General features: G+C 41.7%; 4 protein-coding genes across 4 annotated transcripts in view; all 4 read right to left on the reverse strand.

Annotated features, from left to right (window-relative positions):
- Nucleotides 1–1,161: 1,161 nt before the first annotated feature.
- LOC117256936 (uncharacterized) lies at nt 1,162–5,330 on the reverse strand. Its single transcript, XM_033626680.2, has 9 exons — nt 5,234–5,330; nt 4,898–5,022; nt 3,802–3,866; nt 3,495–3,697; nt 2,773–2,938; nt 2,045–2,209; nt 1,837–1,907; nt 1,640–1,722; nt 1,162–1,539 (listed from the first exon to the last, which is right to left on the reverse strand). The coding sequence occupies exons 2-9, from the start codon at nt 4,982–4,984 to the stop codon at nt 1,495–1,497; spliced, it is 885 nt and encodes a 294-aa protein (XP_033482571.2). The 5' UTR covers nt 4,985–5,022; nt 5,234–5,330; the 3' UTR covers nt 1,162–1,494.
- An 868-nt stretch (nt 5,331–6,198) lies between these two features.
- LOC144461871 (uncharacterized) lies at nt 6,199–7,897 on the reverse strand. Its single transcript, XM_078165731.1, has 5 exons — nt 7,445–7,897; nt 7,110–7,234; nt 6,836–6,900; nt 6,529–6,731; nt 6,199–6,368 (listed from the first exon to the last, which is right to left on the reverse strand). Exons 1-5 carry the CDS (start codon nt 7,767–7,769, stop codon nt 6,199–6,201), a joined length of 888 nt encoding a protein of 295 aa, XP_078021857.1. The 5' UTR covers nt 7,770–7,897.
- A 116-nt stretch (nt 7,898–8,013) lies between these two features.
- LOC117256935 (uncharacterized) lies at nt 8,014–10,613 on the reverse strand. The gene is made up of 7 exons (XM_078166060.1): nt 10,289–10,613; nt 9,955–10,079; nt 9,682–9,746; nt 9,375–9,577; nt 8,595–8,760; nt 8,444–8,484; nt 8,014–8,114 (listed from the first exon to the last, which is right to left on the reverse strand). The coding sequence occupies exons 1-7, from the start codon at nt 10,611–10,613 to the stop codon at nt 8,014–8,016; spliced, it is 1,026 nt and encodes a 341-aa protein (XP_078022186.1).
- Nucleotides 10,614–13,320: 2,707 nt separating this feature from the next.
- The window catches only part of LOC117250658 (uncharacterized), a 49,667-nt gene continuing 38,121 nt past the window's right edge, over nt 13,321–24,866 (reverse strand). Inside the window, exons 14-15 of the mRNA XM_078166097.1 lie at nt 22,452–22,618; nt 13,321–13,404 (exon numbers count right to left, since the gene is read on the reverse strand). Coding sequence (XP_078022223.1) covers nt 13,321–13,404; nt 22,452–22,618 — 251 coding nt within the window. The remainder of the gene's footprint in view (nt 13,405–22,451; nt 22,619–24,866) is intronic.

Genomic DNA, 24,866 nt, shown 5'->3' on the forward strand with positions numbered 1-24,866 from the left:
TGTGGATCATTTGACTCCCGTTCAAAACCTCGTGAATGTTTGGATCCGAAAAAAGGTGAGCACACATTAATTTATCAGAGGAAAAGGTGAGTATTAGCAGGTGCTGGACTAGTGGTATGTCCTTAACAGCATTGGAGAAACACTGACTTGTAACGTGAAACTTCAGTGTATTCTCATACAACGGTTGGTATGATATCCTATGAATTATTGCCCCACAAATGGCATTAGGCTCCATCCTTAATGTTAAATTATTTAATCAATGTAAAGTTACGGAGGTTAGGTTAAGGCAAGAAAAGTCACTGCATATAGGTTTAGGGGAACAGAAACATGGTGACGATGTACCTTAAAAATCAAAGTCCTCTCAATAGTAATATTATATAATATTAATAGTAATACAAAGTTAAAACGGTTCCTAACACCGGTCTTCGGTCCTGAAAGGTCCTGTGTTTTGTGACCTATCCACAGCCCCAACCTGCCTACTTACCGGACAGCTCTGGACCGCCTCTCTCTTTACTCCTGTCAGCGCATTGGTCATGTGATCACAGCTCTCCAAAACATGTGGGTTATGTACGAATAACTAGCTCATGATTTCATGAGATATGTATGAATTTTGATGCATTACTTTTTGTAGGAAAAAGTACAAATGGTGCACGAGAACAGCCTGAACAAAGAACACTGAAGGTATTCCAACCGGGAGAAGTTTTAGCTGATTGCAGTCTGCAGTACTCACCACTAGATGCCACTTAATCCCCCTTTAATCCTTAAACATATGTTGCCTAATTGTTGGGGGTAACTGTTCATTTATAGCTACTGCTTCTCCTTAATTGTTGTACATGTGATGATAAAGAACGTGAAATATGATATCTGAAAATCAAGTTGCTCCAAACCTCATGACAACACTGATGAAAACGACACACATCAAAGCTCTAGCTGTAGGTTTACGCCTGGTTTCTATTACATCTACTTAAATTCAGCTCATTTTCCACATTTTTTGAATAATTTTGTGTATTCTCAGTAAATGTAGACGTAAAATGCTTGCTGCAAAAGCCACCAGGTCAACAAGGTACTCAATGTGGTTTCGGGAAGGGGCAGGATTAATTTTTTTTTTTTTTTTCATGTTTTTTTAATCATCTGTCTCTCAAAACTGCAGGGTAGTATTGCTCACTGACAATAAATAAAAACTAAATAGTGTAGCATGATGCAGTCAAATGAGGACACCATTTAAAAAACAGAAAATTTACTGTAAAACAAACGGCTGTTGTGTGGTGTGAAATAACTGGAGTCTGAATTGGCATCTTAATTTGTATTTAAGAGCACAAGAGGTTACAGTGAATTAAAATGAATATAAATAAAGTCATAAATATCATAACAACAAATTACTCGTATATTAAATCATGTGCAATATAAAGTTGGTAGCTCACTGATCTGTAATTTTCTTTATTGCTACCATGGAAAACCATTGTAATTAAAACAAAATCTTGCGGCCTGTAGCCTTCATCTTGGGTCGATGTTCCCAACCTCTGGACGTTTTGTTGTGGCCTGGAAAGATACAAGAATGATCACATATTTCTATCAACATTTTAACTACAGTCTTACATTTACCTGTCCTTGTAGTCCAGAAGACTTCCATACGTCATACCTGCATTCGGGTGTCAACATTTTTTAGATGTGGCCTGAAACCTTCAGATGTGTAAGTGCCTGCAAACCCCAAGTTGTGATCTCCTGGGAAAAAAAAGAATGTGATAATGTTAAAACTGCAGGTGTTACAGCCCTTGCTGAAAAATTGTTTACATTTTTTCTTTTTTAAGAAGAGATCAGTTACAGACAAGTACACACCTGTATCAGAGAAGTCAAAGAAATCTTCCTCAAAAGCAGACAGTCTTCTGTCATAGGGGTTACTTCTTTTCCTACAGTAAAGAGACAGTTTCATCAGTGTCACATGGCAGTGTTTGTAACTTAATTATTACAGGCAACAAGAAAGAACATTTGTTGAAAATGTGCATATTAGTGTATAGGAAGATGCATTTCAGGCATCAAAACCCACCAAGAGCCAGTATATCTCTTTTTAACAATGACGGCAATGACGATGATAATGAAGAGCAGTAGGGCTCCTGCCAATGATCCAAACAGTGCACCCCAAAAACCTGGACCTCGACGGAAGAGTTCACACTGTGGGCCATGAAACTGCTCAAGGCTAGAGCTGAAGCACCTGGATTGAAGGGCCACAAGAGGGAATTACATTAAAGGGAAATATCACCTGAATTAAGAATTACAGTATGTTATTTCCATGGCTGAGGGAAGTTCAATCAATATTCATGAACATGAGCTACTCTCTCTCAAAGCCGGAAACCGAAGAAGTAAGTCTGAAACTTGTGATGTCATCAAGTATTAAGTCTGGAGCTGCTCCATAGATAATGCATTTTTTCATACCGAAATGAGCTTTATTCTACTGTAGTGTTCTCAGTTGTAAAACAGAAAATAATGACCCCATATACTCAAAATATTTCCCTGGGTGCTCTCAGTGTCGTCTATAACATCTATCCAAATTCATTGTTTATGGAGCAGCTCCATACTTTATTCTTGATCATCACAAATTTGAGTTTTAGCTCTTTATTTTTTGGATTTGGGAGACAGGTGATCATGTTTACTTACTTTTTTGAACTGATGTAGAGCACAGGAATAACATATGAATTTTAAAAAATGGGCGTAGGTCCCCTTTTAATAAAATTAACTCTTCAAGCACCTTGCAATAAGGATAAAACAGATACTCACTGACAGACTGGCCCTTTCTTGATGTCATTGTGACATTCTCCGTGTTGATGACAGTAATCGGGGCTTGTTTTGCAGGGTCCAGCACACTGCCACTGTCCATTAACAATTTCAGCAGTGTAATTAGCAAACTCCGAGCAGTTTATAAAAGGCTTCAGATCTGTGATATCTGGTTGACAGCAAAAAAGAAGTATAAATCATTTTGTACAAGTATAAGAAAACAAATTCAGAATTGTTGACATACATATACAGATCAGCTGAAACATTAAAACCACCGACAGGTGAAGTGAATAACATTGATCATCTTTACAATGCAATGCTCTGTTGGGAAACTTTGGGTCCTGGCATTCATGTGGATGCCACCTGACACACACCACCCACTCAAACGCTCTTTGGGCTCTTTGTCTTGTTCTTTGGGGCATTCCTGAACAGTTTTTGTTGTGTGGCATGGGGGCCCACTGCCATCAGGGAGTACCTTTGTCATGAGGGGGGTGTACTTGGTCTGTAACCATGTGTGGGTAGGTGGTTAATGTCAAGTAGCATTCACATGACTGCCAGGACCCAAAGTTTTCCAGCAGAACATTACACTGTAATGAGATAATCGATGTTGTTTACTCCACCCGCCAGTGGTTTCAATGTTTTTGCTCATCGGTGTCCATTGAATGAACAAACACTGACTGTGCAAAGAAATAAGCCAATTCTACATGTTTAGAGCTGACACTTACTTTTAATCTCAGGTTTCTGGAAAGTGAGTCCATTTAACAGCACCTTTGAATTATTAAAGGCCTGAGAAATCTTCTTGAGGTTACTTGTATTATTCAAGATATCAGTCAACACCCCATCAAGCTTATTGTTCACAAACTGGATTTGAGTTTCATTGTTTGGATAAATGTACTCCGCCTGGCTCTCTGCAACAACACTTCCTGGTCTGCAGTAGAAAAATAAAAAGATATTACCAAAAGAAAACAGCTTGTACTTGATTAAAAAGAGTAATTTAAATAATTATATGAGGAAATTATAATGAACACCTACGACAACTTGATGACTTTAACTTTTTCAAAGGTTTGTGGATCTGCTTCTCTGCACAGGGCTTCAAGCTACAACACATGAGAGATGGTATTACAGCAAGGTTATAACAGTACATCATTTTTTGGATATTAAAGGCACATTGTGTAGGAATTTCTCCCATCTAACATTGAAATCATATATTGCATTCAAACGGAAAGCGCACTCTAGCGCCTCACTGTTTCAGACGCGTATTGCACCAACAGTAGCCGCTGTGTACCAAAAAGCTATGATAACATTGATGAAACCATGTCATCCGATACTACTTAATGGAGTATTCATTCAGGCTCCTACACAGACACACGTGACGTGAGTTGACAAACCCCCTCCTCACCATGCTGGCTGTATTTACAACGTAGGACTGTTGGGGTGGGTGTAAATCGAAACAAACCAATCACATCCTGTCTTTTGACAACTGACAAGTGGCTCAACCTCACACACCTCATCCCTCTCCTGGTGTCACTGCGCCGCTAACAGCTGTTAGCGGCCAGCATTGGGGTAGCCTTTCCCAGGTGGAGAGAGCTGCTGAAGGAGAAAGATAATGCAATCACAGCTAACAGCGGTGCTGGCCGCTAACAGCTGTTAGTGCTGTTAGCGCCTCTTGCTCCGCTCCTTTGGCTTCTCAGTCACGCAGCGCTGGCCTGGCTCTCAACGAAAATGCTGAAGGCGGGCTGTATGTCCCTTGCTGGCAGATGTATTCTCAAGATGGTGAAACATTATGGAACCCCCCGACTTACCGACGACTTACCCACACAATGTCCAAACAAATCCAAAATTCTCCTTTTATGAGAATAAGTCAGATTATTGGTGGAGGAAATAATACACCAATGATGACATATTTATGAATGCAGACATCAATTTTTGCCAATAAACAACTGAAAATGTTACACAACATCCCTTTAACATCAAAAACCGTATCTGTTCAAAGTATAGCATTCATAGTATGTTATTGTAATTATTGCCCAGTAAAAAATAACAAGGTATAAAACATGATTAAACACTTGTAAATACTATATATTACTAATCATTTAAGTTATGCAACATGAAAAAAAAACATATTTACCTCCTTTTCTAATTTGTTGATGAAGGCTAATGACTGAGGTGAGTTTAGATTGTTAAAGGCCACCTGAAAAGTGACGCTGATTTTCATGGTAATGTTTGCTTTGTGAGTTGGTATTGCTCCCGAATCTGCAAGAAATGATGACATTACAAAAACATTATAGACATTTTATAAATATTTCTACATTGAACACTGAGGTTAGGAATATATCAGTGCCAAAATCAAACATATTAAATTCAAACACATAACTGATATCTTATAAATGATCTCTGAATTCATTTATTGTCTTCAGTTGACAGAATATTTTGAAGAACTGTATCTCGATATGAAAAACCTCACCAACATGAGCAGGGGTGTCATTCTTTCCAAAAGAGCACTTGTCTCCAAGGAGAAAATCAAAACAGTTGCACTGACATTTTCCAAGTGTTGAGTTGAATATGCAAGTACCCCGAGTACAGTTAGTTTTACAGTCCTCACACTGAGGAGTTGTAGATGATGGCACAGTGACAGTAGTACTTGGAGAGGTAATAATGGTAGATGTTGATCGACTGACTGTTGTTGATTTGGTTGTGCTGGTGATTTTCGCTGATGTCAGAGATTTAGTTGTTGCTGTGGGTGTTGTCTTTGTAGCAGATGTTGATTGTTGTTCTGTTGACGAGGACATGATTGTTGTAGATGTTCCCTGGCTAGTCAGTGGGAGATGAGTTGAGGAAGGTAATTCAGTACTTGATGTGGGTTTTATTGTTGTAGGAGATGTAGGTTGTTGTGTTGTCGATGAGGACATCATTGTCATAGATGTTTCCTGGCTAGTCATTGAGAGATGAGTTGTGCTGGTTGTTGCCGGTGTTGTTTCAGTTTCGTGTTTAGTTGATGTCTGAGTGGAGTGAGTAGTATTTGTAGGCAATGTGGGTGGTGCACTTGATGAGACCTCTGTTTTTGTGGTGGGATTGATTGTTGTTGTGGAATGTTTAGTTCTGGTAGTCTCTGTGTTGCCATTTGTGGTGAGAGTTGAGGCTGAGGAAGGTAATTCAGTACTTGATGTGGGTTTTATTGTCGGAGGAGATGTAGGTTGTTGCGTTGTCGATGAGGACATCATTGTCGTAGATGTTTCCTGGCTTGTCAATGGGAGCTGAGTTGTGCTTGGAGCCGGAGGGAAGAATTCACACTGTGGGCCAAGGCTTGAGTTGAAACACCTGGATTGAAGGACCACAAGAAGAAATTGTGTTAGTTAAATGAACAATACCAGCAAAAATATAAGATAAAGTTCAGCTCCTTGCAGTTAAACTAAAAACAGATCTTTTTGCTTACCGACAGGTTGGCCCTTTCTCGATGTCATTGAGACATTCTCCATGTTGATGACAGTAATCGGGGTTTGTTTTGCAGGGTCCAACACACTGCCATTGTCCATTAATTATTTTAGCAGTGTAATTAGCGAACTGAGAGCAATTTATAAAAGGCTCCAGATCTTGGATATCTAGTTTATAGAAAAAATAAAGAAATACATTCATATTTATTTTTTTTAAAGAGTACCACAATACAAATATAGAAATGTTGACATATATTCATTGAATGAAGAAACATAGACTGTCCAAAACAGTAACAACTCAAATCTGCATGTTAGAGCTGACACTTACCTTTAATCTCAGGTTTCTGGAAGGTGAGTCCATTTAACAGCACGGTTGAATTATTAAAGGCCTGAGAAATCTTCTTGAGGTTACTTGTATTATTCAAGATATCAGTCAACACCCCATCAAGCTTATTGTTCACAAACTGGATTTGTGTTTCATTGTTTGGATAAATGTACTCCGCCTGGCTCTCTGTAACAACACTTCCTGATCTGCAGTAGAAAAATAAAAAGATATTACCAAAAGAAAACAGCTTGTACTTGATTAAAAAGAGAAATTTAAATTATGTCATCAGTAAAGTTTAATGAACACCTACGATAAGTTGATGACTTTAACTTTTTTGAAGGTTTGTGGATCTGCTTCTCTGCAGAGGGCTTCAAGCTACAACACGTAAGAGATGTTATTATAGCAAAGCCATAACACTATATCATTTTGGGGATATTAACATCAAAAACAGCACATGTTTAAAGTATTAATTATTGTAATTATTGCTCAGTAAAAAGTAATAAGGTATAGGACATGAGTAAACACTTATAAATACTATATATTACTTATCATTAAGATATGCAACATAAAAAAAACATATTTACCTCCTTTTCTAATTTGTTGATGAAGGCTAATGACTGAGGTGAGTTTAGATTGTTAAAGGCCACCTGAAAAGTGACGTTGATTTTCAAAGTAATATTTGCTTTGTGAGTTGGTATTGCTCCTGTATCTGCAAGAAATGATGACATTACAAAAACATTATAGACATTTCATAAATATTTTACATTGAACACTGAGATTAGGAATATATCAGTGCCAAAATCAAACATATTAAATTCAAACACATAACTGATATCTTATAAATGATCTCTGAATTCATTTATTGTCTTCAGTTGACAGAATATTTTGAAGAACTGTATCTGGATATGAAAAACCTCACCAACATGAGCAGGGGTGTCATTCTTTCCAAAAGAGCACGTATCTCCAAGGAGAAAATCAAAACAGTTGCACTGACATTCTCCAAGTGTTGAGTTGAATATGCAAGTACCCCGAGTACAGTTAGTTTTACAGTCCTCACACTGAGGAGTTGTAGATGATGGCACAGTGACAGTAGTACTTGAAGAGGTAATAACGGTAGATGTTGATCGACTGACTGTTGTTGATTTGGTTGTGCTGGTGATTTTCGCTGATGTCAGAGATTTAGTTGTTGCTGTGGTTGTTGTCTTTGTAGCAGATGTTGATTGTTGTTCTGTTGACAAGGACATGATTGTTGTAGATGTTTCCTGGCTAGTCAGTGGGAGATGAGTTGTGCTGGTATTTGTTGGTGTTGTTTCAATTTTGTGTTCAGTTGTTGTTTGAGTGGAGTGAGATGTAGTAGGAGACAATATAGATGGGGAACTCGGTGAGACCTCTGTACCTGTGGTGGGATTGATTGTTGTTGTGGGATGATTAGTGTTGGTAGTTCCTGTTCCTTCATTTGTGGTTTGGGTTGAGGCTGAGAAATGTGATTTAGTTGTTGCTGCGGGTGTTATTGTTGTAAGAGATGTAGCATGTTGCATTGTCGATGAGGACATCATTGTCGTAGATGTTTCCTGGGTAGTCAATTGGAGCTGAGTCGTATTTGTCAGTGTTGTTTCAGTTTTGTGTTCAGGTGATGTTTGAGTGAAATGAGTAGTTAGTGGGAGGACTGTGGAGTGTGAACTTGGTGAGACCTCTGTACTTGTTGGGGGGTTTGTTGTTGTTGTGGAGAGATTAGTGTTGGTAGTTCCCGTTTCTCCATTTGTGGAGAGTACAGAGGCTGTTAATTCAGTTGTTGCTGTGGGTGTTGTCTTCGTAGCAGATGTTAATTGTTCTGTTGTTGGGGAGATCATTGTTGTAGATGTTTCCTGGCTAGTCAATGGGAGCTGAGTTGTGCTTGGAGCCGGATGGAAGAATTCACACTGTGGGCCAAAAAACTGCCCAAGGCTTGAGTTGAAACACCTGGATTGAAGGACCACAAGAAGAAATTGTGTTAGTTAAATGAACAATACCAGCAAAAATATAAGATAAAGTTAAGCTCCTTGCAGTTAAACTAAAAAACTTTTGCTTACCGACAGGTTGGCCCTTTCTCGATGTCATTGTGACATTCTCCATGTTGATGACAGTAATCGGGGTTTGTTTTGCAGGGTCCAACACACTGCCATTGCTCGTTAATTATTTCAGCAGTGTAATTAGCGAACTGAGAGCAATTTATAAAAGGCTTCAGATCTGTGATATCTGGTTGACAACAACAACAAAAAAGTATTAATTGTTTTGTACAAGTATTACAAAACAAATATAGAAATGTTGACAAACATACAGATCAGCCAAAACATTAAAACCACTGACAGGTGAAGTGAATAACATTGATCATCTTTACAATGCAATGTTCTACTGGGAAACTTTGGGTCCTGACATTCATGTGGATGCCACCTGACACAGACCATCCACCCAAATGCCGCTGCAGACGAAGTACACCACCAGGCTGATCTGGGGACTTTGGAGGCCAGGTCAATGTTTTGAGCTCTTTCTCTTGTTCTTTGGGGCATTCCTGAACAGTTTTTGTTGTGTGGCATGGGGGCCCACTGCCATCAGGGAGTGCCTTTGTCATGAGGGGGGTGTACTTGGTCTGTAACCATGTGTGGGTAGGTGGTTAATGTCAAGTAGCATCCACATGACTGCCAGGACCCAAAGTTTTCCAGCAGAACATTACACTGTAATGAGATAATCGATGTTGTTTACTCCACCCGCCAGTGGTTTCAATGTTTTTGCTCATCGGTGTCCATTGAATGAACAAACACTGACTGTGCAAAGAAATAAGCCAATTCTACATGTTTAGAGCTGACACTTACTTTTAATCTCAGGTTTCTGGAAAGTGAGTCCATTTAACAGCACCTTTGAATTATTAAAGGCCTGAGAAATCTTCTTGAGGTTACTTGTATTATTCAAGATATCAGTCAACACCCCATCAAGCTTATTGTTCACAAACTGGATTTGAGTTTCATTGTTTGGATAAATGTACTCCGCCTGGCTTTCTGCAACAACACTTCCTGGTCTGCAGTAGAAAAATAAAAGGATATTACCAAAAGAAAACAGCTTGTACTTGAGTAATAAGAGTTATTTAAATAATGTCATCAGTAAAGTTTAATGAACACCTACGATAAGTTGATGACTTTAACTTTTTTGAATGTTTGTGGATCTGCTTCTCTGCACAGGGCTTCGAGCTACAACACAAGAGATGATATTACCGCGAGGTTTTAACAAATAAAGTTTTGAGATATTAACATTAAAACAAGTAACTGTATATAATATCAGGAATTGTAATTACTTCCCAGGAAATAACAGAGCAACCAGTTATAAGACATGAGTGAGAATTGAAATTCGAAATAATAATAATCATTAATTTATGCAACAGTAAGAAAAAAAAATTACCTCCCGTTCTAGTTTCTCGATGAAGTCTAACGATAGATTTGATGTTAGATTTTTAAAGGCCACCTTAAAAGTCTCATTGATTTTCAAAGTAATGTTTGCTTTGTGAGTTGGTATTGTTGCGTTATCTGCAAAAAATGATGACAGTCCAAAAACATTATCAACATTGCAATAACAATAACATATATTAAACACTGAAGTAGAAAATCTCAATGCCAAAATCAAGCACGACTGATAACAACGTATTGCTAAAACTTTTTGAATTATCTCTGCATTCAATCATTCTTCAGTTGACAGAATATTTTGAAGAACTGTATCTGTATATGAAAAACCTCACCAACATGAGCAGGGGTGTCATTCTTTCCAAAAGAGCACGTATCTCCAAGGAGAAAATCAAAACAGTTGCAATGGCATTCTCCAAGTGTCGAGTTGAATTTGCAAGTACCCCTGAAACAATTTCTTTGACAGTCCTTACACTGAGGAGTTGTAGATGATGTCACAGTGACAGTAGTACTTGAAAACAGAACACTAGTAGATGTTAATCGAGTGATTGTTGTTGATTTTGTTGTGCTAGAGATTTTCACTGATGTCAGAGATTTAGTTGTTGCTGTGGGTGTAATCGTCGTAGCAATTGTGGAATGTTGCTTCGTTGATGAGGACATGATTGTTGTAGATGTTTCATGGGTAGTCAATGGGAGCTGAGTTGTGCTGGTAGTATTTGGTGTTGTTTGACTTTTGTGTTCAAGTGATGTTTGAGTGAATTGGGTAGTTACTGGAGCTATTGTAGATGGGGAACTTGGTGAGACCTCTGTATTTAGAGAGGAATTGGTTGTTGCTGTGGAATGTTTAGTTCTGGTAGTATCTGTGTTGCCATTTGTGGTGAGAGTTGAGGCTGAGGAATGTGATTCAGTACTTGATGTGGGTTTTATTGTCATCGGAGATGTAGGTTGTTGCGTTGTCGATGAGGACATCATTGTCGTAGATGTTTCCTGGCTAGTCATTGAGAGATGAGTTGTGTTGGTTGTTGCCGGTGTTGTTTCAGTTTCGTGTTTAGTTGATGTCTGAGTGGAGTGAGTAGTATTTGTAGGCAATGTGGGTGGTGCATTTGATGTGACCTCTGTTTTTGTGGTGGGATTGATTGTTGTTGTGGAATGTTTACTTCTGGTAGTCTCTGTGTTGCCGTTTGTGGCGAGAGTTGAGGCTGAGGAAGGTAATTCAGTACTTGATGTGGGTTTTACTGTCGTAGGAGATGTAGGTTGTTGCGTTGTCGATGAGGACATCATTGTCGTAGATGTTTCCTGGCTAGTCATTGAGAGATGAATTGTGCTGGTTGTTGCTGGTGTTGTTTCAGTTTCGTGTTTAGTTGATGTCTGAGTGGAGTGAGTAGTATTTGTAGGCAATGTGGGTGGTGCACTTGATGAGACCTCTGTTATTGTGGTGGGATTGATTGTTGTTGTGGAATGTTTAGTTCTGGTAGTCTCTGTGTTGCCGTTTGTGGCGAGAGTTGAGGCTGAGGAAGGTAATTCAGTACTTGTGGGGTTTATTGTCGTAGGAGATGTAGGTTGTTGCGTTGTCGATGAGGACATCATTGTCGTAGATGTTTCCTGGCTAGTCATTGAGAGATGAGTTGTGCTGGTTGTTGCCGGTGTTGTTTCAGTTTCGTGTTTAGTTTGTGTCTGAGTGGAGTGAGTAGTATTTGTAGGCAATGTGGGTGGTGCACTTGATGAAACCTCTGTTTCTGTGGTAGGATTGATTGTTGTTGTGGAATGTTTAGTTCTGGTAGTCTCTGTGTTGCCATTTGTGGCGAGAGTTGAGACTGAGGAAGGTAATTCAGTACTTGATGTGGGTTTTACTGTCGTAGGAGATGTAGGTTGTTGCGTTGTCGATGAGGACATCATTGTCGTAGATGTTTCCTGGCTAGTCATTGAGAGATGAGTTGTGCTGGTTGTTGCTGGTGTTGTTTCAGTTTCGTGTTTAGTTGATGTCTGAGTGGAGTGAGTAGTATTTGTAGGCAATGTGGGTGGTGCATTTGATGTGACCTCTGTTTTTGTGGTGGGATTGATTGTTGTTGTGGAATGTTTACTTCTGGTAGTCTCTGTGTTGCCGTTTGTGGCGAGAGTTGAGGCTGAGGAAGGTAATTCAGTACTTGTGGGGTTTATTGTCGTAGGAGATGTAGGTTGTTGCGTTGTCGATGAGGACATCATTGTCGTAGATGTTTCCTGGCTAGTCATTGAGAGATGAATTGTGCTGGTTGTTGCTGGTGTTGTTTCAGTTTCGTGTTTAGTTGATGTCTGAGTGGAGTGAGTAGTATTTGTAGGCAATGTGGGTGGTGCACTTGATGAGACCTCTGTTATTGTGGTGGGATTGATTGTTGTTGTGGAATGTTTACTTCTGGTAGTCTCTGTGTTGCCGTTTGTGGCGAGAGTTGAGGCTGAGGAAGGTAATTCAGTACTTGTGGGGTTTATTGTCGTAGGAGATGTAGGTTGTTGCGTTGTCGATGAGGACATCATTGTCGTAGATGTTTCCTGGCTAGTCATTGAGAGATGAGTTGTGCTGGTTGTTGCCGGTGTTGTTTCAGTTTCGTGTTTAGTTGGTGTCTGAGTGGAGTGAGTAGTATTTGTAGGCAATGTGGGTGGTGCACTTGATGAAACCTCTGTTTCTGTGGTAGGATTGATTGTTGTTGTGGAATGTTTAGTTCTGGTAGTCTCTGTGTTGCCATTTGTGGCGAGAGTTGAGACTGAGGAAGGTAATTCAGTACTTGATGTGGGTTTTACTGTCGTAGGAGATGTAGGTTGTTGCGTTGTCGATGAGGACATCATTGTCGTAGATGTTTCCTGGCTAGTCATTGAGAGATGAGTTGTGCTGGTTGTTGCCGGTGTTGTTTCAGTTTCGTGTTTAGTTGATGTCTGAGTGGAGTGAGTAGTATTTGTAGGCAATGTGGGTGGTGCACTTGATGAAACCTCTGTTTCTGTGGTGGGATTGATTGTTGTTGTGGAATGTTTAGTTCTGGTAGTCTCTGTGTTGCCATTTGTGGCGAGAGTTGAGACTGAGGAAGGTAATTCAGTACTTGATGTGGGTTTTACTGTCGTAGGAGATGTAGGTTGTTGCGTTGTCGATGAGGACATCATTGTCGTAGATGTTTCCTGGCTAGTCATTGAGAGATGAGTTGTGCTGGTTGTTGCCGGTGTTGTTTCAGTTTCGTGTTTAGTTGATGTCTGAGTGGAGTGAGTAGTATTTGTAGGCAATGTGGGTGGTGCACTTGATGTGACCTCTGTTTTTGTGGTGGGATTGATTGTTGTTGTGGAATGTTTAGTTCTGGTAGTCTCTGTGTTGCCGTTTGTGGCCAGAGTTGAGGCTGAGGAAGGTAATTCAGTAGTTGTGGGGTTTATTGTTGTAGGAGATGTAGGTTGTTGCGTTGTCGATGAGGACATCATTGTCGTAGATGTTTCCTGGCTAGTCATTGAGAGATGAATTGTGCTGGTTATTGCTGGTGTTGTTTCAGTTTCGTGTTTAGTTGATGTCTGAGTGGAGTGAGTAGTATTTGTAGGCAATGTGGGTGGTGCATTTGATGTGACCTCTGTTTTTGTGGTGGGATTGATTGTTGTTGTGGAATGTTTAGTTCTGGTAGTCTCTGTGTTGCCATTTGTGGTGAGAGTTGAGGCTGAGGAATGTGATTCAGTACTTGATGTGGGTTTTATTGTCATCGGAGATGTAGGTTGTTGCGTTGTCGATGAGGACATCATTGCCGTAGATGTTTCCTGGCTAGTCATTGAGAGATGAGTTGTGCTGGTTGTTGCTGGTGTTGTTTCAGTTTCGTGTTTAGTTGATGTCTGAGTGGAGTGAGTAGTATTTGTAGGCAATGTGGGTGGTGCACTTGATGAGACCTCTGTTATTGTGGTGGGATTGATTGTTGTTGTGGAATGTTTAGTTCTGGTAGTCTCTGTGTTGCCGTTTGTGGCGAGAGTTGAGGCTGAGGAAGGTAATTCAGTACTTGTGGGGTTTATTGTCGTAGGAGATGTAGGTTGTTGCGTTGTCGATGAGGACATCATTGTCGTAGATGTTTCCTGGCTAGTCATTGAGAGATGAGTTGTGCTGGTTGTTGCCGGTGTTGTTTCAGTTTCGTGTTTAGTTTGTGTCTGAGTGGAGTGAGTAGTATTTGTAGGCAATGTGGGTGGTGCACTTGATGAAACCTCTGTTTCTGTGGTAGGATTGATTGTTGTTGTGGAATGTTTAGTTCTGGTAGTCTCTGTGTTGCCATTTGTGGCGAGAGTTGAGACTGAGGAAGGTAATTCAGTACTTGATGTGGGTTTTACTGTCGTAGGAGATATAGGTTGTTGCGTTTTCGATGAGGACATCATTGTCGTAGATGTTTCCTGGCTAGTCATTGAGAGATGAGTTGTGCTGGTTGTTGCTGGTGTTGTTTCAGTTTCGTGTTTAGTTGATGTCTGAGTGGAGTGAGTAGTATTTGTAGGCAATGTGGGTGGTGCACTTGATGAGACCTCTGTTATTGTGGTGGGATTGATTGTTGTTGTGGAATGTTTACTTCTGGTAGTCTCTGTGTTGCCATTTGTGGCGAGAGTTGAGACTGAGGAAGGTAATTCAGTACTTGATGTGGGTTTTACTGTCGTAGGAGATGTAGGTTGTTGCGTTGTCGATGAGGACATCATTGTCGTAGATGTTTCCTGGCTAGTCATTGAGAGATGAGTTGTGCTGGTTGTTGCTGGTGTTGTTTCAGTTTCGTGTTTAGTTGATGTCTGAGTGGAGTGAGTAGTATTTGTAGGCAATGTGGGTGGTGCACTTGATGAGACCTCTGTTATTGTGGTGGGATTGATTGTTGTTGTGGAATGTTTAGTTCTGGTAGTCTCTGTGTTGCCATTTGTGGTGAGAGTTGAGGCTGAGGAAGGTAATTCAGTACTTGATGTGGGTTTTATTGTCGTAGGAGATGTAGGTTGTTGCTTTGTCGATGAGGACATCATTGTCGTAGATGTTTCCTGGCTAGTCATTGAGAGATGAGTTGTGCTGGTTGTTGCCGGTGTTGTTTCAGTTTCGTGTTTAGTTGATGTCTGAGTGGAGTGAGTAGTATTTGTAGGCAATGTGGGTGGTGCACTTGATGAATCCTCTGTTTCTGTGGTAGGATTGATTGTTGTTGTGGAATGTTTAGTTCTGGTAGTCTCTGTGTTGCCATTTGTGGCGAGAGTTGAGACTGAGGAAGGTAATTCAGTACTTGATGTGGGTTTTACTGTCGTAGGAGATGTAGGTTGTTGCGTTGTCGATGAGGACATCATTGTCGTAGATGTTTCCTGGCTAGTCATTGAGAGATGAGTTGTGCTGGTTGTTGCTGGTGTTGTTTCAGTTTCGTGTTTAGTTGATGTCTGAGTGGAGTGAGTAGTATTTGTAGGCAATGTGGGTGGTGCACTTGATGAGACCTCTGTTATTGTGGTGGGATTGATTGTTGTTGTGGAATGTTTACTTCTGGTAGTCTCTGTGTTGCCGTTTGTGGCGAGAGTTGAGGCTGAGGAAGGTAGTTCAGTACTTGTGGGGTTTATTGTCGTAGGAGATGTAGGTTGTTGCGTTGTCGATGAGGACATCATTGTCGTAGATGTTTCCTGGCTAGTCATTGAGAGATGAGTTGTGCTGGTTGTTGCCGGTGTTGTTTCAGTTTCGTGTTTAGTTGGTGTCTGAGTGGAGTGAGTAGTATTTGTAGGCAATGTGGGTGGTGCACTTGATGAAACCTCTGTTTCTGTGGTGGGATTGATTGTTGTTGTGGAATGTTTAGTTCTGGTAGTCTCTGTGTTGCCATTTGTGGCGAGAGTTGAGACTGAGGAAGGTAATTCAGTACTTGATGTGGGTTTTACTGTCGTAGGAGATGTAGGTTGTTGCGTTGTCGATGAGGACATCATTGTCGTAGATGTTTCCTGGCTAGTCATTGAGAGATGAGTTGTGCTGGTTGTTGCTGGTGTTGTTTCAGTTTCGTGTTTAGTTGATGTCTGAGTGGAGTGAGTAGTATTTGTAGGCAATGTGGGTGGTGCACTTGATGAGACCTCTGTTATTGTGGTTGGATTGATTGTTGTTGTGGAATGTTTAGTTCTGGTAGTCTCTGTGTTGCCATTTGTGGTGAGAGTTGAGGCTGAGGAAGGTAATTCAGTACTTGATGTGGGTTTTATTGTCGTAGGAGATGTAGGTTGTTGCGTTGTCGATGAGGACATCATTGTCGTAGATGTTTCCTGGCTAGTCATTGAGAGATGAGTTGTGCTGGTTGTTGCCGGTGTTGTTTCAGTTTCATGTTTAGTTGATGTCTGAGTGGAGTGAGTAGTATTTGTAGGCAATGTGGGTGGTGCATTTGATGTGACCTCTGTTTTTGTGGTGGGATTGATTGTTGTTGTGGAATGTTTACTTCTGGTAGTCTCTGTGTTGCCATTTGTGGTGAGAGTTGAGGCTGCGGAAGGTAATTCAGTACTTGTGGGTTTTATTGTCGTCGGAGATGTAGGTTGTTGCGTTGTCGATGAGGACATCATTGTCGTAGATGTTTCCTGGCTAGTCATTGAGAGATGAGTTGTGCTGGTTGTTGCCGGTGTTGTTTCAGTTTCGTGTTTAGTTGATGTCTGAGTCGAGTGAGTAATATTTGTAGGCAATGTGGGTGGTGCACTTGATGAAACCTCTGTTTCTGTGGTGGGATTGATTGTTGTTGTGGAATGTTTAGTTCTGGTAGTCTCTGTGTTGCCGTTTGTGGCGAGAGTTGAGGCTGAGGAAGGTAGTTCAGTACTTGTGGGGTTTATTGTCGTAGGAGATGTAGGTTGTTGCGTTGTCGATGAGGACATCATTGTCGTAGATGTTTCCTGGCTAGTCATTGAGAGATGAGTTGTGCTGGTTGTTGCTGGTGTTGTTTCAGTTTCGTGTTTAGTTGATGTCTGAGTGGAGTGAGTAGTATTTGTAGGCAATGTGGGTGGTGCACTTGATGAGACCTCTGTTATTGTGGTGGGATTGATTGTTGTTGTGGAATGTTTAGTTCTGGTAGTCTCTGTGTTGCCATTTGTGGTGAGAGTTGAGGCTGAGGAAGGTAATTCAGTACTTGTGGGGTTTATTGTCGTAGGAGATGTAGGTTGTTGCGTTGTCGATGAGGACATCATTGTTGTAGATGTTTCCTGGCTAGTCATTGAGAGATGAGTTGTGCTGGTTGTTGCCGGTGTTGTTTCAGTTTCGTGTTTAGTTGATGTCAGAGTGGAGTGAGTAGTATTTGTAGGCAATGTGGGTGGTGCACTTGATGAGACCTCTGTTATTGTGGTGGGATTGATTGTTGTTGTGGAATGTTTAGTTCTGGTAGTCTCTGTGTTGCCATTTGTGGCGAGAGTTGAGACTGAGGAAGGTAATTCAGTACTTGATGTGGGTTTTACTGTCGTAGGAGATGTAGGTTGTTGCGTTGTCGATGAGGACATCATTGTCGTAGATGTTTCCTGGCTAGTCATTGAGAGATGAGTTGTGCTGGTTGTTGCTGGTGTTGTTTCAGTTTCGTGTTTAGTTGATGTCTGAGTGGAGTGAGTAGTATTTGTAGGCAATGTGGGTGGTGCACTTGATGAGACCTCTGTTATTGTGGTGGGATTGATTGTTGTTGTGGAATGTTTAGTTCTGGTAGTCTCTGTGTTGCCGTTTGTGGCGAGAGTTGAGGCTGAGGAAGGTAGTTCAGTACTTGTGGGGTTTATTGTCGTAGGAGATGTAGGTTGTTGCGTTGTCGATGAGGACATCATTGTCGTAGATGTTTCCTGGCTAGTCATTGAGAGATGAGTTGTGCTGGTTGTTGCCGGTGTTGTTTCAGTTTCGTGTTTAGTTGGTGTCTGAGTGGAGTGAGTAGTATTTGTAGGCAATGTGGGTGGTGCACTTGATGAAACCTCTGTTTCTGTGGTGGGATTGATTGTTGTTGTGGAATGTTTAGTTCTGGTAGTCTCTGTGTTGCCATTTGTGGCGAGAGTTGAGACTGAGGAAGGTAATTCAGTACTTGATGTGGGTTTTACTGTCGTAGGAGATGTAGGTTGTTGCGTTGTCGATGAGGACATCATTGTCGTAGATGTTTCCTGGCTAGTCATTGAGAGATGAGTTGTGCTGGTTGTTGCTGGTGTTGTTTCAGTTTCGTGTTTAGTTGATGTCTGAGTGGAGTGAGTAGTATTTGTAGGCAATGTGGGTGGTGCACTTGATGAGACCTCTGTTATTGTGGTGGGATTGATTGTTGTTGTGGAATGTTTAGTTCTGGTAGTCTCTGTGTTGCCATTTGTGGTGAGAGTTGAGGCTGAGGAAGGTAATTCAGTACTTGTGGGGTTTATTGTCGTAGGAGATGTAGGTTGTTGCGTTGTCGATGAGGACATCATTGTTGTAGATGTTTCCTGGCTAGTCATTGAGAGATGAGTTGTGCTGGTTGTTGCCGGTGTTGTTTCAGTTTCGTGTTTAGTTGATGTCAGAGTGGAGTGAGTAGTATTTGTAGGCAATGTGGGTGGTGCACTTGATGAGACCTCTGTTATTGTGGTGGGATTGATTGTTGTTGTGGAATGTTTAGTTCTGGTAGTCTCTGTGTTGCCATTTGTGGTGAGAGTTGAGGCTGAGGAAGGTAATTCAGTACTTGTGGGGTTTATTGTCGTAGGAGATGTAGGTTGTTGCGTTGTCGATGAGGACATCATTGTTGTAGATGTTTCCTGGCTAGTCATTGAGAGATGAGTTGTGCTGGTTGTTGCCGGTGTTGTTTCAGTTTCGTGTTTAGTTGATGTCAGAGTGGAGTGAGTAGTATTTGTAGGCAATGTGGGTGGTGCACTTGATGAGACCTCTGTTATTGTGGTTGGATTGATTGTTGTTGTGGAATGTTTACTTCTGGTAGTCTCTGTGTTGCCATTTGTGGCGAGAGTTGAGACTGAGGAAGGTAATTCAGTACTTGATGTGGGTTTTACTGTCGTAGGAGATGTAGGTTGTTGCGTTGTCGATGAGGACATCATTGTCGTAGATGTTTCCTGGCTAGTCATTGAGAGATGAGTTGTGCTGGTTGTTGCTGGTGTTGTTTCAGTTTCGTGTTTAGTTGATGTCTGAGTGGAGTGAGTAGTATTTGTAGGCAATGTGGGTGGTGCACTTGATGAGACCTCTGTTATTGTGGTGGGATTGATTGTTGTTGTGGAATGTTTAGTTCTGGTAGTCTCTGTGTTGCCATTTGTGGTGAGAGTTGAGGCTGAGGAAGGTAATTCAGTACTTGTGGGTTTTACTGTCGTAGGAGATGTAGGTTGTTGCGTTGTCGATGAGGACATCATTGTTGTAGATGTTTCCTGGCTAGTCATTGAGAGATGAGTTGTGCTGGTTGTTGCCGGTGTTGTTTCAGTTTCGTGTTTAGTTGATGTCAGAGTGGAGTGAGTAGTATTTGTAGGCAATGTGGGTGGTGCACTTGATGAGACCTCTGTTATTGTGGTTGGATTGATTGTTGTTGTGGAATGTTTAGTTCTGGTAGTCTCTGTGTTGCCATTTGTGGCGAGAGTTGAGACTGAGGAAGGTAATTCAGTACTTGATGTGGGTTTTACTGTCGTAGGAGATGTAGGTTGTTGCGTTGTCGATGAGGACATCATTGTCGTAGATGTTTCCTGGCTAGTCATTGAGAGATGAGTTGTGCTGGTTGTTGCTGGTGTTGTTTCAGTTTCGTGTTTAGTTGATGTCTGAGTGGAGTGAGTAGTATTTGTAGGCAATGTGGGTGGTGCACTTGATGAGACCTCTGTTATTGTGGTGGGATTGATTGTTGTTGTGGAATGTTTAGTTCTGGTAGTCTCTGTGTTGCCATTTGTGGTGAGAGTTGAGGCTGAGGAAGGTAATTCAGTACTTGATGTGGGTTTTATTGTCGTAGGAGATGTAGGTTGTTGCGTTGTCGATGAGGACATCATTGTCGTAGATGTTTCCTGGCTAGTCATTGAGAGATGAGTTGTGCTGGTTGTTGCTGGTGTTGTTTCAGTTTCGTGTTTAGTTGATGTCTGAGTGGAGTGAGCAGTATTTGTAGGCAATGTGGGTGGTGCACTTGATGAAACCTCTGTTTCTGTGGTGGGATTGATTGTTGTTGTGGAATGTTTAGTTCTGGTAGTCTCTGTGTTGCCATTTGTGGCGAGAGTTGAGACTGAGGAAGGTAATTCAGTACTTGGTGTGGGTTTTACTGTCGTAGGAGATGTAGGTTGTTGCGTTGTCGATGAGGACATCATTGTCGTAGATGTTTCCTGGCTAGTCATTGAGAGATGAGTTGTGCTGGTTGTTGCTGGTGTTGTTTCAGTTTCGTGTTTAGTTGATGTCTGAGTGGAGTGAGTAGTATTTGTAGGCAATGTGGGTGGTGCACTTGATGAGACCTCTGTTATTGTGGTGGGATTGATTGTTGTTGTGGAATGTTTAGTTCTGGTAGTCTCTGTGTTGCCATTTGTGGTGAGAGTTGAGGCTGAGGAAGGTAATTCAGTACTTGTGGGGTTTATTGTCGTAGGAGATGTAGGTTGTTGCGTTGTCGATGAGGACATCATTGTTGTAGATGTTTCCTGGCTAGTCATTGAGAGATGAGTTGTGCTGGTTGTTGCCGGTGTTGTTTCAGTTTCGTGTTTAGTTGATGTCAGAGTGGAGTGAGTAGTATTTGTAGGCAATGTGGGTGGTGCACTTGATGAGACCTCTGTTATTGTGGTTGGATTGATTGTTGTTGTGGAATGTTTAGTTCTGGTAGTCTCTGTGTTGCCATTTGTGGTGAGAGTTGAGGCTGAGGAAGGTAATTCAGTACTTGATGTGGGTTTTATTGTCGTAGGAGATGTAGGTTGTTGCGTTGTCGATGAGGACATCATTGTCGTAGATGTTTCCTGGCTAGTCATTGAGAGATGAGTTGTGCTGGTTGTTGCCGGTGTTGTTTCAGTTTCATGTTTAGTTGATGTCTGAGTGGAGTGAGTAGTATTTGTAGGCAATGTGGGTGGTGCATTTGATGTGACCTCTGTTTTTGTGGTGGGATTGATTGTTGTTGTGGAATGTTTACTTCTGGTAGTCTCTGTGTTGCCATTTGTGGTGAGAGTTGAGGCTGCGGAAGGTAATTCAGTACTTGTGGGTTTTATTGTCGTCGGAGATGTAGGTTGTTGCATTGTCGATGAGGACATCATTGTCGTAGATGTTTCCTGGCTAGTCATTGAGAGATGAGTTGTGCTGGTTGTTGCCGGTGTTGTTTCAGTTTCGTGTTTAGTTGATGTCTGAGTCGAGTGAGTAATATTTGTAGGCAATGTGGGTGGTGCACTTGATGAAACCTCTGTTTCTGTGGTGGGATTGATTGTTGTTGTGGAATGTTTACTTCTGGTAGTCTCTGTGTTGCCGTTTGTGGCGAGAGTTGAGGCTGAGGAAGGTAGTTCAGTACTTGTGGGGTTTATTGTCGTAGGAGATGTAGGTTGTTGCGTTGTCGATGAGGACATCATTGTCGTAGATGTTTCCTGGCTAGTCATTGAGAGATGAGTTGTGCTGGTTGTTGCCGGTGTTGTTTCAGTTTCGTGTTTAGTTGGTGTCTGAGTGGAGTGAGTAGTATTTGTAGGCAATGTGGGTGGTGCACTTGATGAAACCTCTGTTTCTGTGGTGGGATTGATTGTTGTTGTGGAATGTTTAGTTCTGGTAGTCTCTGTGTTGCCATTTGTGGCGAGAGTTGAGACTGAGGAAGGTAATTCAGTACTTGATGTGGGTTTTACTGTCGTAGGAGATGTAGGTTGTTGCGTTGTCGATGAGGACATCATTGTCGTAGATGTTTCCTGGCTAGTCATTGAGAGATGAGTTGTGCTGGTTGTTGCCGGTGTTGTTTCAGTTTCATGTTTAGTTGATGTCTGAGTGGAGTGAGTAGTATTTGTAGGCAATGTGGGTGGTGCACTTGATGAGACCTCTGTTTTTGTGGTGGGATTGATTGTTGTTGTGGAATGTTTAGTTCTGGTAGTCTCTGTGTTGCCATTTGTGGTGACAGTTGAGGCTGAGGAAGGTAATTCAGTACTTGATGTGGTTTTTTTTGTCGTAGGAGATGTAGGTTGTTGCGTTGTCGATGAGGACATCATTGTCGTAGATGTTTCCTGGCTAGTCATTGAGAGATGAGTTGTGCTGGTTGTTGCCGGTGTTGTTTCAGTTTCATGTTTAGTTGATGTCTGAGTGGAGTGAGTAGTATTTGTAGGCAATGTGGGTGGTGCACTTGATGAGACCTCTGTTTTTGTGGTGGGATTGATTGTTGTTGTGGAATGTTTAGTTCTGGTAGTCTCTGTGTTGCCATTTGTGGTGACAGTTGAGGCTGAGGAAGGTAATTCAGTACTTGATGTGGTTTTTTTTGTCGTAGGAGATGTAGGTTGTTGCGTTGTCGATGAGGACATCATTGTCGTAGATGTTTCCTGGCTAGTCATTGAGAGATGAGTTGTGCTGGTTGTTGCCGGTGTTGTTTCAGTTTCGTGTTTAGTTGATGTCTGAGTGGAGTGAGTAGTATTTGTAGGCAATGTGGGTGGTGCACTTGATGAGACCTCTGTTTTTGTGGTGGCATTGATTGTTGTTGTGGAATGTTTAGTTCTGGTAGTCTTTGTGTTGCCGTTTGTGGTGAGAGGTGAGGCTGCGGAAGGTAATTCAGTACTTGTGGGTTTTATTGTCGTCGGAGATGTAGGTTGTTGCGTTGTCGATGAGGACATCATTGTCGTAGATGTTTCCTGGCTAGTCATTGAGAGATGAGTTGTGCTGGTTGTTGCCGGTGTTGTTTCAGTTTCGTGTTTAGTTGATGTCTGAGTGGAGTGAGTAGTATTTGTAGGCAATGTGGGTGGTGCACTTGATGTGACCTCTATTTTTGTGGTGGGATTGATTGTTGTTGTGGAATGTTTAGTTCTGGTAGTCTCTGTGTTGCCATTTGTGGTGAGAGTTGAGGCTGCGGAAGCTAATTCATTAGTTGTGGGTTTTATTGTCGTAGGAGATGTAGGTTGTTGCGTTGTCGATGAGGACATCATTTTCGTAGATGTTTCCTGGCTAGTCATTGAGAGATGAGTTGTGCTGGTTGTTGCCGGTGTTGTTTCAGTTTCGTGTTTAGTTGGTGTCTGAGTGGAGTGAGTAGTATTTGTAGGCAATGTGGGTGGTGCACTTGATGAGACCTCTGTTATTGTGGTTGGATTGATTGTTGTTGTGGAATGTTTAGTTCTGGTAGTCTCTGTGTTGCCATTTGTGGTGAGAGTTGAGGCTGAGGAAGGTAATTCAGTACTTGATGTGGGTTTTATTGTCGTAGGAGATGTAGGTTGTTGCGTTGTCGATGAGGACATCATTGTCGTAGATGTTTCCTGGCTAGTCATTGAGAGATGAGTTGTGCTGGTTGTTGCCGGTGTTGTTTCAGTTTCGTGTTTAGTTGATGTCTGAGTGGAGTGAGTAGTATTTGTAGGCAATGTGGGTGGTGCACTTGATGAGACGTCTGTTATTGTGGTGGGATTGATTGTTGTTGTGGAATGTTTAGTTCTGGTAGTCTCTGTGTTGCCATTTGTGGTGAGAGTTGAGGCTGAGGAAGGTAATTCAGTACTTGTGGGGTTTATTGTCGTAGGAGATGTAGGTTGTTGCGTTGTCGATGAGGACATCATTGTTGTAGATGTTTCCTGGCTAGTCATTGAGAGATGAGTTGTGCTGGTTGTTGCCGGTGTTGTTTCAGTTTCGTGTTTAGTTGATGTCTGAGTGGAGTGAGTAGTATTTGTAGGCAATGTGGGTGGTGCACTTGATGAGACCTCTGTTATTGTGGTGGGATTGATTGTTGTTGTGGAATGTTTAGTTCTGGTAGTCTCTGTGTCGCCGTTTGTGGCGAGAGTTGAGGCTGAGGAAGGTAATTCAGTACTTGATGTGGGTTTTACTGTCGTAGGAGATGTAGGTTGTTGCGTTGTCGATGAGGACATCATTGTCGTAGATGTTTCCTGGCTAATCATTGAGAGATGAGTTGTGCTGGTTGTTGCCGGTGTTGTTTCAGTTTTGTGTTTAGTTGATGTCTGAGTGGAGTGAGTAGTATTTGTAGGCAATGTGGGTGGTGCACTTGATGAGACCTCTGTTATTGTGGTGGGATTGATTGTTGTTGTGGAATGTTTAGTTCTGGTAGTCTTTGTGTTGCCATTTGTGGTGAGAGTTGAGGCTGAGGAAGGTAATTCAGTACTTGTGGGTTTTATTGTCGTGGGAGATGTAGGTTGTTGCGTTGTCGATGAGGACATCATTGTCGTAGATGTTTCCTGGCTAGTCATGGAGAGATGAGTTGTGCTGGTTGTTGTCGGTGTTGTTTCAGTTTCGTGTTTAGTTGATGTCTGAGTGGAGTGAGCAGTATTTGGAGGCGGTGTGGGTGGTGCACTTGATGAAACCTCTGTTTCTGTGGTGGGATTGATTGTTGTTGTGGAATGTTTAGTTCTGGTAGTCTCTGTGTTGCCATTTGTAGTGAGAGTTGAGGCTGAGGAAGGTAATTCAGTACTTGATGTGGGTTTTACTGTCGTAGGAGATGTAGGTTGTTGCGTTGTCGATGAGGACATCATTGTCGTAGATGTTTCCTGGCTAGTCATTGAGAGATGAGTTGTGCTGGTTGTTGCCGGTGTTGTTTCAGTTTCATGTTTAGTTGATGTCTGAGTGGAGTGAGTAGTATTTGTAGGCAATGTGGGTGGTGCATTTGATGTGACCTCTGTTTTTGTGGTGGGATTGATTGTTGTTGTGGAATGTTTAGTTCTGGTAGTCTCTGTGTTGCCATTTGTGGTGAGAGTTGAGGTTGAGGAAGGTAATTCAGTACTTGATGTGGGTTTTATTGTCGTAGGAGATGTAGGTTGTTGCGTTGCCGATGAGGACACCATTGTCGTAGATGTTTCCTGGCTAGTCATTGAGAGATGAGTTGTGTTGGTTGTTGCCGGTGTTGTTTCAGTTTCGTGTTTAGTTGATGTCAGAGTGGA

The sequence above is a fragment of the Epinephelus lanceolatus genome, chromosome 1, assembly GCF_041903045.1.
Source record: "Epinephelus lanceolatus isolate andai-2023 chromosome 1, ASM4190304v1, whole genome shotgun sequence".
Classification (NCBI taxonomy): domain Eukaryota; kingdom Metazoa; phylum Chordata; class Actinopteri; order Perciformes; family Serranidae; genus Epinephelus; species Epinephelus lanceolatus.

Bases quoted from the DNA above. Each gene is read 5' to 3' on its own strand.
- LOC117256935 (XM_078166060.1), bottom strand. From the start codon at position 10,613: ATGTCCTCATCAACGAAGCAACATTCCACAATTGCTACGACGATTACA. The intron at 9,747-9,954 runs GTAATTTTTTTT...CTTGTGTTGTAG, and splicing joins TCGAGAAACTAGAACGGGAG to CTCGAAGCCCTGTGCAGAGA. The intron at 8,115-8,443 runs GTGAATTCTTCC...AATACGACTCAG, and splicing joins GCAGTTTTTTGGCCCACAGT to CTCCAATTGACTACCCAGGA.
- LOC144461871 (XM_078165731.1), bottom strand. From the start codon at position 7,769: ATGTCCTTGTCAACAGAACAACAATCAACATCTGCTACAAAGACAACA. The intron at 7,235-7,444 runs GTGAGGTTTTTC...CATTTCTTGCAG, and splicing joins TGACACCCCTGCTCATGTTG to ATACAGGAGCAATACCAACT. The intron at 6,901-7,109 runs GTAAATATGTTT...TACGTGTTGTAG, and splicing joins TCAACAAATTAGAAAAGGAG to CTTGAAGCCCTCTGCAGAGA.
- LOC117256936 (XM_033626680.2), bottom strand. From the start codon at position 4,984: ATGAAAATCAGCGTCACTTTTCAGGTGGCCTTTAACAATCTAAACTCA. The intron at 3,698-3,801 runs GTAGGTGTTCAT...TTTCTACTGCAG, and splicing joins GTTAAAGTCATCAAGTTGTC to ACCAGGAAGTGTTGTTGCAG. The intron at 2,210-2,772 runs GTGAGTATCTGT...CCTTCAATCCAG, and splicing joins AAGAAAGGGCCAGTCTGTCA to GTGCTTCAGCTCTAGCCTTG.